Source organism: Pecten maximus, chromosome 4, assembly GCF_902652985.1.
Source record: "Pecten maximus chromosome 4, xPecMax1.1, whole genome shotgun sequence".
Lineage (NCBI taxonomy): Eukaryota > Metazoa > Mollusca > Bivalvia > Pectinida > Pectinidae > Pecten > Pecten maximus.
Genome location: NC_047018.1, coordinates 21,022,948 through 21,038,817, shown reverse-complemented (window position 1 = coordinate 21,038,817; position 15,870 = coordinate 21,022,948). Strand labels below are relative to the sequence as shown.

Genomic DNA, 15,870 nt, shown 5'->3' with positions numbered 1-15,870 from the left:
GATCATGGTGACCTTGAATGTAGGTCAAGGTCATTCATTTGAACTAACTTACTCGTAGTAGCCTTCACCCCAGCATGCTGAATTCCCAATATCAACTCCCTGGGCCTCTTGGTTATTGAGAAGAAGTAGTTCAAATATTTCAGCCTATTTGACCCCTGTGACCTTGAATTGAAGCATTGTTTTGCTGAATAACAAGGTTATAATGTTTAAGAAGTGTAATAACATGTGGCTGGAGGATCTAGTCTCTGTATAAACAGCATTGAGGTCTTGGTTCAGAACCAAATAAGTGGGATGGATTTTACTCCATGGGAGATGCCTCCTCAAACCATCACAGAAGCCCCATCAGATTTACTGCGTTAAAATCATGCATGCGTCGGCTGATATACCATTTTTCTCCCATCTGAACGAAACACAAAGAATCTAGACTTGGTGAACCACCCACCTCCACTGATGCATAAAAATCCTATTTAGGCTGTGTCTGCACATCTAATCAAGATTACCTGCTGCCTATGTAATGTCAACAGTGAAGGACAATTCTCTCCACATGCAGGAGCTTCCTGGCAGTTAAAGCAACAATCAAATTGTCCTGTCTTGTGCGGTTGTTATAAGCAGATGACTTCTTGGACGATAAGAAACTGACCCAGTAGCACGAAAATGTGTATAAAGATGATTAATTGTACACTGGGCAGCAACAAATTACCGGTACAGTGCAAAAGCAATTTGGATGTGACCATTCCTTAAAATTGGCATTGCTCTTCCCCATTGAATTTGTGTTTAAGCATGGCATCTTAGCACAAATGCAAAATGTCCGCCTGGAAAATTAATGAGGCTAACCTAAAGGCTCTGTTGTAATGACTGGTTGAAAACAATCCAGCCTAGCTTTATCAGTTCTTGCGATTTGGATATAATACTGAACCGTGTAATTGTTGGGCTTGATACCAGACATGGGGTTCTTGATAAATATGTAGAGTGTCTTCAAAGTTCATACTGTATTAACAGATTTAAACACTACAATGTATATAAATAGATTTATTTTGTTGGTTGCAATGATTGCAACATTTCTTTCACTCTTGTATTTGATGCATACAATGAAAGCATGTCAATTTCCAAAGGGTGCATGTGACCTGGAATAACCAATGAATGGAGGGGTCCACCAATATCAACAGAGGACATTTCCTGTAGAGTCGTAGTCACGATCTGCTGAGATTCTGCTCCTACCCTCGATAAACCAACACAAAGTGTGTCCTCAGTTATTACTGAAAAGGATGGGTAAAGGTCATTGTCTTACATAGAATTGTAAGCCTGATTCTTAATAATGTACATGAATGGATATCATAGAAGGGGCATAACTCTCTTCTAAATTTCTAAATGAATTACAAATGCACAAGCTTAGGCACAAAGTCACGAACAAACTGCTGGAGAGAGCCACATCCTTATTTGTCTAAATACACCAAGCACACTAATTATTTCCAGGTCCCTGTTTTAAAAATTATTTTGCCTGTCTCAATACCAAAATGTAATTTTATAACTTCAGCAAATGTCATCCATTTAATATTGAGAATGCTATGCAAACTCAACTTAATAGAACAACAGATTTTTGTAGAGTTTATATTGTTGTAGAAAACAAACTTACTATTTATGTTTAAAGTGCTAACTTTAAGTATTTACCTGTTTCACCTGAAGGTGTATCCCCAGATGTCTGCTTGTTCTGTACAACTTCCAGGATCTGCTCTGCAGCCTGGTTCACACTCATGTACCTGGGAGGTTCAAACACCTTTCTACCTCTGAAATAATGTCACCAAATACAATGCTGACATGAACATGATTTTTTCACTGTCTGACTAAAATTATATGTTCCTGGCTCAAAGATTAATTGGATCTCGACGTCTTTGTTCTTGTTATAACACACCTGACTTCACTTACTACAAACTACACCTGAGCATCATTCAAGTGCAGCAGGTAGTATAGTAACTGAAGCCATGAACAAACCATAATTATCAGGGCCCAGTTGTTCTAAAGATTAATTAGCTTAATCACTTGATTAGTGAAAATATCATTTCTCAATAACATGTACTTCAAAACCTGAGTGTGTAAGTGTATTTCTTAAAATATATATGCAGGTATAGGAAGAAACTGATGTTATAGTATCATGAATTTGTGTTATTTTTACTAGAAAGGATGGGGATTTTAAACTTGTTGTTGAACTCTGATTAGCCTAAAACCTGTTGAACAACTAGGCCATGGTGATCAACTTGTGTGGAAATGATGTCTAGTTGCAGGGGTTGGACCAAAGTAAATCGGTGGGTGAGCCATATTTGACTAGACATGCGCATCGTAACTTTCTGTTCCTCTACACATGCTCATTACGTGTTACCAAAGTGACTTAGCCTCTTCTATAGAATGACCAACGTTTCTGATTGAACTGTCTCTGAATTATCCACTAAGTATATTAGAGTTATTTCCCTTCACCATTTTTTCTATTTATAATGTAATACAAATGTACAATCGCCTAATGATAAAGACAATGCTTGTATTCATCATATCAATATACATAGGTGGATAATTATCTCCCTTCATGAACAAAACTTACATACCTCATCATGTTTTCAATGCTTTGCTCTTTCACCTTAATATCTAAAAGAGAAAAGAGAATTGTATATTTCACAACAGCATTACCAACACTAAATATTTTGAAAATTTTGTATTTTACCTTTACAGTTTCATTTCTGTTCAAATTCAACAAGAAAATTCAGTGAATCTCTGTAACAGCTGTCCCCATTGTATATGGATTCGTATGTAAAGAATAGGAGTAGGAACTCATTGTACACACTGAATGTTTGACTGACCCATCATATTCAGTTATTGTAATTTCTAGGTATTAGTGTGAATGAATTCAGGGATACAAAACATATCACTAATTTTAGTATGTGATATCAGAAGTTCTATAAATCAGCCTCAAGTAAGAAGTTTCAGTGACAAGTAGAGGAGGAGATCAGGGCTGAAAAAATCTGATACATGACAAATGGGTGACACAGCCTCATCTTGGTAAACTCATGCCCCAGGTATGAGGTTCAAATGACAAGTAGTGCAGGAGATCAGACACAATAATCTTTTTCTTTTATGTAGATCAAAGGTCAAAATGTAGGTCAAAGTGACTTACTTTTTGTTATATGACAAAGCTGAACCCATGTCCAAAGTATGAAGTTCTACTATCAATTGATGTAGGAGATAGAACCATTTTCTTTGGTGTATGTCAAAACTAAAAATGTAGGTGAGAGTGACCTACTTTTTGGGACTCTCACCTACTTTTAGTACATGACACACTCCCTAACTTAAGTTTTCTTATCATTTTCTTTAACAAGCTTTATATTCCTTCTTTCCAGCATGTTACAGAGTACAGACCATAATAACAAAATACAATATAATGTCATACATTCTGTAAAATATGAGTACATATAACATATAAACAAGATTACATATGATTTGAGACAGTGTATGATATTTGTAGATAAATTATCACAGGATACAAGGATACAGGCCAGAGAGTATGTGATTGGTAATTATATAATTGTTTAGGCATCTTGCTTCATCTACAGAAATTAAAAGATTTTAACACATTTAAACTCTATGACTTCGAATCAAGGTAATTATTTTACAGGCCTAATATTTCAGGTATCTTACCAAGTAAACATAATGTATGCATTCCTGCATCTCTGTTTTTCTGTATTTTATCAAAGAAACTTTCCGGCTTCCACGTGTCTGTCCAGAATACTATAGAAACAGTCTCTCCATAGTTGTATAACTGAAAAGATTTATTGTTAGACATGTAGCATATATTTTCTGATATAGTGAAATACATTGTATACACAAAGTCAAAATAAACTTAATCTGCAGACTTCTCGAGATTACTAATTTGATTCAATTCAACAGACCCAAGGGTCTAATTACAAAATTGATAACAATGATAACAAAAGTATAGTAAATTAATAAATAGAAACTTCCCCTCCTTAACAGAAATCACTAACCCAAGGGGCGAGATTCTTGGTTACCTAACCTTTCCCGAGGGTTAGACTATCAAAAATACCTCCCCAACAGTTTGAGATTTCTCAGACATGTCCTCAAGGTAGGGGATAATTACTTTTCTCCCATCAGATGCGAGTATTTTTTCAACTCGGGGCCAAATCAATTTCTTGACAAAAGAAACTGAGGTTGTTTATAGCTCATGCAATTTATTTTTCAAATACAACTTTTATTACAGACAAACTAAGCAGATTTTTGTATTGATAATGATTATGCAGAATATACTAAGTGCAGAAGTGCAAAGATTGATATTCAAAGTATTTCCAGTCACTAGGATAAATTTTGATGATAATTTGGGTATTTTCCTTTTATTTCATATGTGGCTGTTGAATGAGAAAGTCAGTTCAGTAATTCAACAAGTGAAAGTGGGCAATGACCTTTTTTGCCATTCTAAAAAAATTCCCGACAAATTGATTTAAATCTTAAGTAATATTTTATAAAGATTTAAACTTTATTTTTTAGAATTTTAATCACCAGCTCTTAAAAAACAACATAGATTTAAACAAGAGGCCTCTATGGCCTGTATCAATCAACTGTTTTCATTTATCTGGGATAAAGATTTGAAAATGTTTTAAACAATTCAGAGCATGAAGGCAATAACTGATTACTTGGTAAATAAAACAATTCATTTTGGCTTGTACTCATTTTTGGTTAATCAGCCTTGTAAATGTCTCCAAGGCAACCTTAACTCAGGGTGGCTACAGTAATTTGATTTTGAACTAGAACACTGGCAGGTCAGGCAAGAGCCCTGTGACAATATATCCCCCATATATAATAATCAAAAAGAGATCAGCCAATATATCTGAGGTTGATGTTTGACATTTGGACCTCAAAAACAATCGCAAGAAAGCAACATATACATTTAACCCTTTGTTGTTCAGTTAGGTAGCCACTACAAGGTGACCCCGTCTCAAAATGACCCTAGCTGTTCTGGAGATAAACCCATGAAATATAAAATCCAGTGACCTTAATCTTTGGTCAGTTGACTTATCCTTATATTCAGACCAATTTTGCTTCATAATGTCATTATAAAATGTTCATCAGTAAAAAATACTAAACCTGACCTTGACCTTGAACCTTTGACCCATGATCTTGACCTTTGGTCAGTTGACTCTTTGTTTAGTTTTCACCAACTTTGCTTCATAATAACGTGTGTGCATTTTTGTTAACTGAACATCTTTTTAAGTTAAAGTTTAATGTAAATCGGTCAATAAATATTAAAGTTATAGCCAGGTGTTAATGTGTCGACAGGCCGACAGAGTGATTACTATAGGACACCCGTATCTCCGAACAGGGCCCTGATTACACTCACTGAGTGATCCATATTTAAAAATGATATTGAGAGTTTTGATTTTATGATGTTCTGATATGCTATGAATTTTTTTCACAGTTAATCAATGAACCAAACGATGATTAACTACTGGTTAAATAAAGAAATAAACAGTTTCGAAAAATATTTTACAATCTCTGCACTGATCAAATGAGAGAAAAAAGAAGCTAAAATTTGCTAAAAAAATTCTTTAAATCTACCTGTAATCCACAGCACCCTATGGCATTCATTATAGATGCATTGTGTACAACTCGGAACTGTATTCCCTTTTCTCTTGCTCTTAAAATCAGGTCTGTGTGAGTTGTTGCTCTGTAATTCCGAAAAAATATTGTTATTTGATCACTTACCTTTAGATAACGATAGGAGCAATGTATACCTTCTTTAGAACAGTATTAGCATAAGTTTGAAAAATGTATTGTCTTATAAGATCAATCATTCAAAATAGATTACTAAATCTTTACAAATAATATCCCCATATACCATTTTTAATTAGTCATCAATAATTAAGTGTATGAAATGGTATCTTATTTAGTATTGATTTCCTTTCTTGTTCTTCTTTAGTACAAGGATGTATGTACCAGGTATCAGGATTATTTCACAGGTATTAAATCCAGTAGTATTCGGTTATTACAAATAATGTTGTAAACAACATTAGCTAGAGAAAAAAAATGTATGGATAATAAAAATATCAACTTTATCTGGAAGCTGACATTACACAGAAGGGTTAACCAACTTTCTACCACAATACCCTGTGTTATTCAACTCTCAGACCATCAGTTAATCATTACAGCTGTTGATTAACAATCTGTTTATACCACACGTGGCACGTGGTATAAACTCTGTACGCATTTCGATTGGCTAACACGGTGAACTTTGACCCAAGCTGCAATTGTTATTGACGTCATCAATAATCTAATGACGTCACATCACCGGGTCCCGGACGTCACCGGTACACTTTATTTGCATACGCGAAATTATATTTGGCCACGTTTCCCTTTGATTCAAGCCGATATTATTGTGGTAGAAACAGGTCACACGACTCGAAATTGTTGGATATGGAATGTATTTCACACTCGTAAGTTATTTTTTAAAAGTTGCAAAAAAACACTCGCTAAAGCTCATGTCTTTTGTAACTTTTAAAAAATAACTTACTCGTGTGAAATAAATTCCATATCCAACAACCACTCGTTGTGTAACCTCTATATATGTAACATCGTACAAACCCTAAAGGATCACCGACAACCAGAAACGCTATGTCTTCTCTCTCTGATTCATTCAGTAACTCATCTGTAATTAGAAAATATGAATACCTTGATACCTATTATTTAATCTTTCAACAATATTTGAGTTCCTGATATCATAATTCAGTGTCTTTAGTTACAATGGAATACAAGAGCTTCCAGAGGTATCTTGGCACCCACCACTGGATTACCTTTATCTGTCATATGAAAGATCTTTTCTCTACTTTTCCCTTCTTTCCCTTCTTCTTGATCATGGGGAACCTACATATGAAGCCTAAGAAAGATCTAATAACTAAGAACTGTCTGAAATAAATCTAAAACAATTTTCAACTTTCAAAATCCAACTTCTAAAACGAGAACAAAGTGGGATCTTGGTGCCCACCATTGAATGATCTTTATTTGTTCTATGTATGATTTTTTCTCTATTTTAATGATCTGATAACAAGGAATCCTTCATATGAAATCTAAGAGAGATCTTGGAGAATAACTTTTTTTGTGAAAAAGAAATAGTAGTGCTCAACTTCAACTGTCAGCAGTTTTGCTTTCTGGATCAGACTCAAAATAAAACTAGAACACCTACAGGTCAGCATGGACCCCATCATGTGGCAGGGGAGCAAAATATACATCACACACATCCTGTGATGTCCATATCAGTTGGGCTAACAGAAATGGAGATACCTGTGTAGAACTCTGTTATGAGATTTGATTTGTTTCATTTTACCTACATATGTCTCCCACTAAGAACCAAGGTCAAATTCAGAGATCCACTTTGTCCTTGAACTTTTCAATAAAACATTCTTTACCTTTGACCCCATGACCTGCATCAGTGGATAATTGATTCCTTGTTCCTGAAAAACTTCTATTCACCATGCCTTCTTAAACAAAATATTCCTCAGTGAAGAAACACAAATTGTGACCTTGACTTTTGACCTTGTGGCCTTGACCTTTAGTCAGTTGGTTCCTTGTTTAATTCTGACCAAAATTGTGTCAAAATGACTTAACAAACCATTCATCAGTGACCTTGACCTCGATCAGATTGGGCACATCTATTGAAGAAGGGATACCTACATGTGTAGTTTGAGAAAATCTCAAGAAATAGCGATAACAAACTTCAATTGTCAAAATTCAAATTAGCTGCCTGTCAGCCATTTTGTCTCCCAGTCAGACTCAATATCAAATGGGCACAACTAAGGACCAAGGGTAGCCTACATGTGAATTTTGAGAAATATCCCTCCAGTAGTTTCCAAGAAGAAGAAAAAATGATAATGAGGATAGTTTATAAACAAGCAGATGATGGACTGATGACGGATCACTAAAGAAATAGGGATAACAATGATTGTAAAGGACAGATGACAACGGACCACAGACTGACGATGAACCACAGACCGACAATGGACCACAGACTGACGATGGACTACATACTGGACCACAGACTTTTGATGGACCACAGACTGACGGCGGACCACAGACTGACGATGGACCACAGACCGACAATGAATCACAGACCGACAATGGACCACAGACTGACGATGGACCACAGACTGACTATGGACCACAGACCGACAATGAATCACAGACCGACGATGGACCACAGACTGACGATGGACCACAGACTGACGACGAACCACAGACCGACAATGAATCACAGACCGACGATGGACCACAGACTGACGATGGACCACAGACTGATGATTGACCACAGACTGACGACGGACCACAGACCAAAGATGGAACACACACTGATGACGGACCACAGACTGACGTTGGACCACAGACTGACGACAGACCACAGACCGACGATGGACCACATACTGACGATGGACCACATACTGATGATGGACCACAGACTGACGATGGACCACAGACTGACGATGGACCACAGACCAAGGATGGAACACACACTGATGATGGACCACAGACTGACGATGGATCACAGACTGATGATGGACCACAGACTGACGACGGACCACAGGCTGACGATGGACCACAGACTGATGACAGACCACAGACTGACGACGGACCACAGACTGACGACGGACCACAGACCGATGATGGACCACAGACCCACGATGGACCACAGACTGACGATGAACCACAGAGTGACGACGGACCACAGACTGACAATGGAACACACTGATGAAGGACCACAGACTGACGACAGACCACAGACTGACAACGGACCACAGACTGACAAAGGACCACAGACACCTACATATGTCTCCCACTAAGAACCAAGGTCAAATTCAGAGATCCACTTTGTCCTTGAACTTTTCAATAAAACATTCTTTACCTTTGACCCCATGACCTGCATCAGTGGATAATTGATTCCTTGTTCCTGAAAAACTTCTATTCACCCTGCCTTCTTAAACAAAATGTTCCTCAGTGAAGAAACACAAATTGTGACCTTGACTTTTGACCTTGTGGCCTTGACCTTTAGTCAGTTGGTTCCTTGTTTAATTCTGACCAAAATTGTGTCAAAATGACTTAACAAACCATTCATCAGTGACCTTGACCTCGATCAGATTGGGCACATCTATTGAAGAAGGGATACCTACATGTGTAGTTTGAGAAAATCTCAAGAATTAGCGATAACAAACTTCAATTGTCAAAATTCAAATTAGCTGCCTGTCAGCCATTTTGTCTCCCAGTCAGACTCAATATCAAATGGGCACAACTAAGGACCAAGGGTAGCCTACATGTGAATTTTGAGAAATATCCCTCCAGTAGTTTCCAAGAAGAAGAAAAAATGATAATGAGGGTTGTTTATAAACAAGCAGATGATGGACTGATGACGGATCACTAAAGAAATAGGGATAACAATAATTGTAAAGGACAGATGACAACGGACCACAGACTGACGATGAACCACAGACCGACAATGGACCACAGACTGACGATGGACTACATACTGGACCACAGACTTTTGATGGACCACAGACTGACGGCGGACCACAGACTGACGATGGACCACAGACCGACAATGAATCACAGACCGACAATGGACCACAGACTGACGATGGACCACAGACTGACGATGGACCACAGACCGACAATGAATCACAGACCGACGATGGACCACAGACTGACGATGGACCACAGACTGACGACGAACCACAGACCGACAATGAATCACAGACCGACGATGGACCACAGACTGACGATGGACCACAGACTGACGATTGACCACAGACTGACGACGGACCACAGACCAAAGATGGAACACACACTGATGACGGACCACAGACTGACGTTGGACCACAGACTGACGACAGACCACAGACCGACTATGAACCACAGAGTGACGACGGACCACAGACTGACAATGGAACACACTTATGAAGGACCACAGACTGACGACAGACCACAGACTGACAACGGACCACAGACTGACAATGGACCACAGACACCTACATATGTCTCCCACTAAGAACCGAGGTCAAATTCAGAGATCCACTTTGTCCTTGAACTTTTCCACCTTGACCACAGACTGACGATGGACCACAGACCAAAGATGGAACACACACTGATGACGGACCACAGACTGACGTTGGACCACAGACTGACGACAGACCACAGACCGACGATGGACCACATACTGACGATGGACCACATACTGATGATGGACCACAGACTGACGATGGACCACAGACTGACGATGGACCACAGACCAAGGATGGAACACACACTGATGACGGACCACAGACTGACGATGGATCACAGACTGATGATGGACCACAGACTGACGACGGACCACAGGCTGACGATGGACCACAGACTGATAACAGACCAAAGACTGACGATTGACCACAGACTGACGACGGACCACAGACCGATGATGGACCACAGACCCACGATGGACCACAGACTGACGATGAACCACAGAGTGACGACGGACCACAGACTGACAATGGAACACACTGATGAAGGACCACAGACTGACGACAGACCACAGACTGACAACGGACCACAGACTGACAATGGACCACAGACACCTACATATGTCTCCCACTAAGAACCAAGGTCAAATTCAGAGATCCACTTTGTCCTTGAACTTTTCAATAAAACATTCTTTACCTTTGACCCCATGACCTGCATCAGTGGATAATTGATTCCTTGTTCCTGAAAAACTTCTATTCACCCTGCCTTCTTAAACAAAATGTTCCTCAGTGAAGAAACACAAATTGTGACCTTGACTTTTGACCTTGTGGCCTTGACCTTTAGTCAGTTGGTTCCTTGTTTAATTCTGACCAAAATTGTGTCAAAATGACTTAACAAACCATTCATCAGTGACCTTGACCTCGATCAGATTGGGCACATCTATTGAAGAAGGGATACCTACATGTGTAGTTTGAGAAAATCTCAAGAATTAGCGATAACAAACTTCAATTGTCAAAATTCAAATTAGCCGCCTGTCAGCCATTTTGTCTCCCAGTCAGACTCAATATCAAATGGGCACAACTAAGGACCAAGGGTAGCCTACATGTGAATTTTGAGAAATATCCCTCCAGTAGTTTCCAAGAAGAAGAAAAAATGATAATGAGGATTGTTTATAAACAAGCAGATGATGGACTGATGACGGATCACTAAAGAAATAGGGATAACAATGATTGTAAAGGACAGATGACAACGGACCACAGACTGACGATGAACCACAGACCGACAATGAATCACAGACCGACAATGGACCACAGACTGACGATGGACCACAGACTGACGATGGACCACAGACCGACAATGAATCACAGACCGACGATGGACCACAGACTGACGATGGACCACAGACTGACGACGAACCACAGACCGACAATGAATCACAGACCGACGATGGACCACAGACTGACAATGGACCACAGACTGACGATTGACCACAGACTGACGACGGACCACAGACCAAAGATGGAACACACACTGATGACGGACCACAGACTGACGTTGGACCACAGACTGACGACAGACCACAGACCGACGATGGACCACATACTGACGATGGACCACATACTGATGATGGACCACAGACTGACGATGGACCACAGACTGATGATGGACCACAGACCAAGGATGGAACACACACTGATGACGGACCACAGACTGACGATGGATCACAGACTGATGATGGACCACAGACTGACGACGGACTACATACTGGACCACAGACTTTTGATGGACCACAGACTGACGGCGGACCACAGACTGACGATGGACCACAGACCGACAATGAATCACAGACCGACAATGGACCACAGACTGACGATGGACCACAGACTGACGATGGACCACAGACCGACGATGAATCACAGACCGACGATGGACCACAGACTGACGATGGACCACAGACTGACGACGAACCACAGACCGACAATGAATCACAGACCGACGATGGACCACAGACTGACAATGGACCACAGACTGACGATTGACCACAGACTGACGACGGACCACAGACCAAAGATGGAACACACACTGATGACGGACCACAGACTGACGTTAGACCACAGACTGACGACAGACCACAGACCGACGATGGACCACATACTGACGATGGACCACATACTGATGATGGACCACAGACTGACGATGGACCACAGACTGACGATGGACCACAGACCAAGGATGGAACACACACTGATGACGGACCACAGACTGACGACGGACCACAGACTGACTGATGGACCACAGACTGACGACGGACCACAGGCTGACGATGGACCACAGACTGATGACAGACCACAGACTGACGACGGACCACAGACTGACGACAGACCACAGACCGATGATGGACCACAGACCCACGATGGACCACAGACTGACGATGAACCACAGAGTGACGACGGACCACAGACTGACAATGGAACACACTGATGAAGGACCACAGACTGACGACAGACCACAGACTGACAACGGACCACAGACTGACAATGGACCACAGACACAAGGCAATTTGTACAACCCACCATGTGATGATGGTAGGCTTAAAATAGTTGAAATAACAAAATGGCAGTCTATTGCCCATTTCCATTTTATGATCATTCTCTAAATTAAACATGCACAATTCAGGATCAAGGGAAATTAATCAAGATAAGAAATTAAAAAAAAAAAAAAATTCAATTGTCCAATTTCAAAATGGCCTCCTGTCAGCCATTTTGTTTTCTGATCATTCACCAAACTGAACATGCACAACTAGGGATCAAATGATAATATGAAATCTGAGAAAGATCCATTTATCTGATGATGGTGGGTATCAGATGTTGATACTTTTAAGTTCTCAGAAACAAGGTATAATAACAAACATCTAAGATTAATACCTTTCTAATTTTCAACATTTCCATATGCTTTTCACTCATGAAAAATACCAAAGTATTACCGTAAAACCTCGTGTAATCTGCGCACCAGTGTAATTTGCGCAGGTACTTTTTGGGGCTGAAAATGCTGAAAAAAAACTTCTATCCGTATGTTTTGCGCATGCAAAATTTTGACCAAAAATGATGTCCAGGTCCCGAAAACGATGTATGAAAAGGACACTAACACAGATTAGTACAAAACTTTGCTTAAAATCATTCTATTATATACTTGATGGTAATCATATTGACCTGATACTGGATAAAATACATTAAGCATTAAGATTTTTTTTTAATTTAAAATTTTATTATACATATGTAACTCTATGTTTTTGTTTTTACCTGACATGGATTCTACCATCTCCCTGTCTGCTAGAATAACTTCTCTTCCATAATATTCTTCCTGTAAGATAAATAAATAATGAGTTTTAAAATTCAAATTAATGAGAGGCCCACAGACCTTGATAGTCACCTGAGTTCTGCCATATTTCAGCCAATTTGACCCATTTTGGCCCTTAACCCTTGGACAGTTCACCAAGCAGAAAGACACAAATGCGCCCTTTAACCTTTAATGAACAATGGCTTCGCCCATTTGTTGATGACTCATTGATTAATTCTGACCAACTTTGCTTTATTATGTCATAAAATATCCATCAGTAAAAAGATGCAAAAAAAACCCTCTGCTTCTGACTCCCATGGTTGGATACCCACGGTTGATTGCACTACACTATGTTACACTTATCATCCGTTAGTCAACTCAGTGAAAATCCTGAGTTTCTATGTTCCAACAGAGGCTATTTAATTGGCTTCGTCAAATTATTCTATCAGAAATTCAGCCGATCAGATTGAAGGTAACATCCCCTTTATAGAAGCTGCATATCAACAGTGGCAGCAGTGATCTCAAAAGCCTGTTTCAGATATTAAACATCAACAGGCTTTAATCATTTCAGCAAAATACTTTTACTTCAAAATGTCATTAAGAAAATGTTATCAGGGAAAATATACAAAATTTGACTTAGACGTTTGACACCATGACTTGACCTTTGGTCAGCTGACTCCTTGTTTAATTCTGAACTAGGGGAACCTACCAGTGACTTTTGAGAAAAATTCTCCCAGTAATTCTCAAGAAAATGCGACTTCATGCACTAAAATCAAAGATGGCACCTGTCGGCAATCTTGTTTCCAGATCAGACTCAAAATCAAACGGGAACAACTGAAGACTAAGTTTGACACACATGGAAACAGAATGAAGCAACGCTATTAGATATAAAATTATGAAAATTATCAAGAACATGATCTTCATCAGGAGTCTGTTAATTTATGTAGGGGAGCCTTTTAATAATTCTGATATAACTAGGAAATTCACAAATGTTGTATATGTAGAGCTGCTGCGTTAACAGTATAGTCCTGATAAACAGCTGATAAATGCATGTTTGTATGTCATAAAACTGATTACCAAAACATCTTTTCCAACGGTGAGGATAGACGTATACGCTTCAAGATAAACCCTCTTACATTTCTTCACAATTTCTAGACCTTTTACGGTGATATCTGAAGCATCCCCTAAACCTAGGCCTATCAGGTAAAACATGTCTCGAAATACAGTTATTGACAGATCTCACGTGGCCCGGTCACCGGCTCCCAGCTATAACACCGGAAGTGAATCACAAACGTGATCTTCATGTACTTACACGTCTTATGATTGGCTCTTGCATATTCCTTCGGCCAATCAACACCGATGTAACATTGTATGTAAACAAAAAATCTTGACAGTCATTCTCGTCATTTTGCAGTTTCTAGAAAAACAGAAGCCTCAAAACAGTTAAGAAAGTGAGATGTATAGTTTTGAAGGAGACTTTAGAAGAAAACCTGTTCAATCTTTGCGTGGAGCAAGCAAAAAGGTATTTACTTACATCAAGAAACCATTTGGCGTATCGGTTGGTAATCAGCTGATTTTATATTACTGAAGTTAGGTGAAGACAAAAACTAAGAAGAGCACGTATTTTGAGGCCTATCACAATTTATTGGTGTCTAGACTTCATTATATAAGTTTTCATTTATTCCCACCATTCTTAATATTATTTGAAGATACCATATAGAATGGTTAAATTGTCGGTGGTAAATTTTAAATCATTATCTTCCTTCACTCTTGTTGAATACCCGCATGCAATGCCAATCCTAAATCAGGTTGGGGAACCACCAACTTGCGTATAATAGGTAAACTTACCTATAGCTATTATGTAATATATATATATACGCCAATTTAGGTAGCCTAGTTTCAAAATTGCCAAAACTTAACTATTAAAATGTCTCCAAGTCACATTAATTTAGTCATAAAATATCATAGATGCAAAAATAAAAATTATTCAGTTCCAACAATTGATGCAATACTTCCGGTAGAATAACATCAAGTTTCAAAGCAGACAACGCTTTCTGTTTTGGCTATCTTTAGTAACTGTTGCCGAACTGGACTGGGCTGAACGCTGGTGGCCAAGTAGATTAAATGTTAGAACATCCGTCTAGAGTTGACAGATGTCTGGGTTAAGTTCCGGTCTGGTCATTGCATTTTTCCTCTCCTGTTACATAACAAATCAATACTCCAACTGGCGTATAATATACAAATTTGCGTATTATACGCCAGGGTTTTTTTTGGGGCCAAATTTCGGCCCCATTCCCCACAGCAAAATTGTATATTTTTCCCAATCCGACCAGTTAAAATTCCCAATCGAATGATCTATAAAAAGATTATATCTTTAAAAATCTGGATGGTGCTGTCCCATCTACGTTTTGTTGGTTATTCTGGCCTGAAAAAGGGAGATAATGCTCTAGAGTCTAATTAAATATTAAAAATTTTACCCAATCCCAAAGCCAAAGGCCCCATTCC

The 15,870-nt window shown here is 39.1% G+C and overlaps 2 protein-coding genes across 2 annotated transcripts in view; one reads left to right on the top strand and one right to left on the bottom strand.

Annotated features, from left to right (window-relative positions):
- Nucleotides 1–1,014: 1,014 nt before the first annotated feature.
- On the bottom strand, nt 1,015–14,644 carry LOC117325476 (diphthine methyl ester synthase-like). Its single transcript, XM_033881697.1, has 8 exons — nt 14,443–14,644; nt 13,329–13,389; nt 6,634–6,697; nt 5,611–5,719; nt 3,682–3,802; nt 2,595–2,634; nt 1,669–1,784; nt 1,015–1,256 (listed from the first exon to the last, which is right to left on the bottom strand). The coding sequence occupies exons 1-8, from the start codon at nt 14,575–14,577 to the stop codon at nt 1,030–1,032; spliced, it is 873 nt and encodes a 290-aa protein (XP_033737588.1). The 5' UTR covers nt 14,578–14,644; the 3' UTR covers nt 1,015–1,029.
- A 98-nt stretch (nt 14,645–14,742) lies between these two features.
- The window catches only part of LOC117326433 (ubiquitin-protein ligase E3C-like), a 32,944-nt gene continuing 31,816 nt past the window's right edge, over nt 14,743–15,870 (top strand). The window contains exon 1 of the mRNA XM_033883182.1: nt 14,743–14,887. Coding sequence (XP_033739073.1) covers nt 14,822–14,887 — 66 coding nt within the window. The 5' untranslated portion in view covers nt 14,743–14,821. The remainder of the gene's footprint in view (nt 14,888–15,870) is intronic.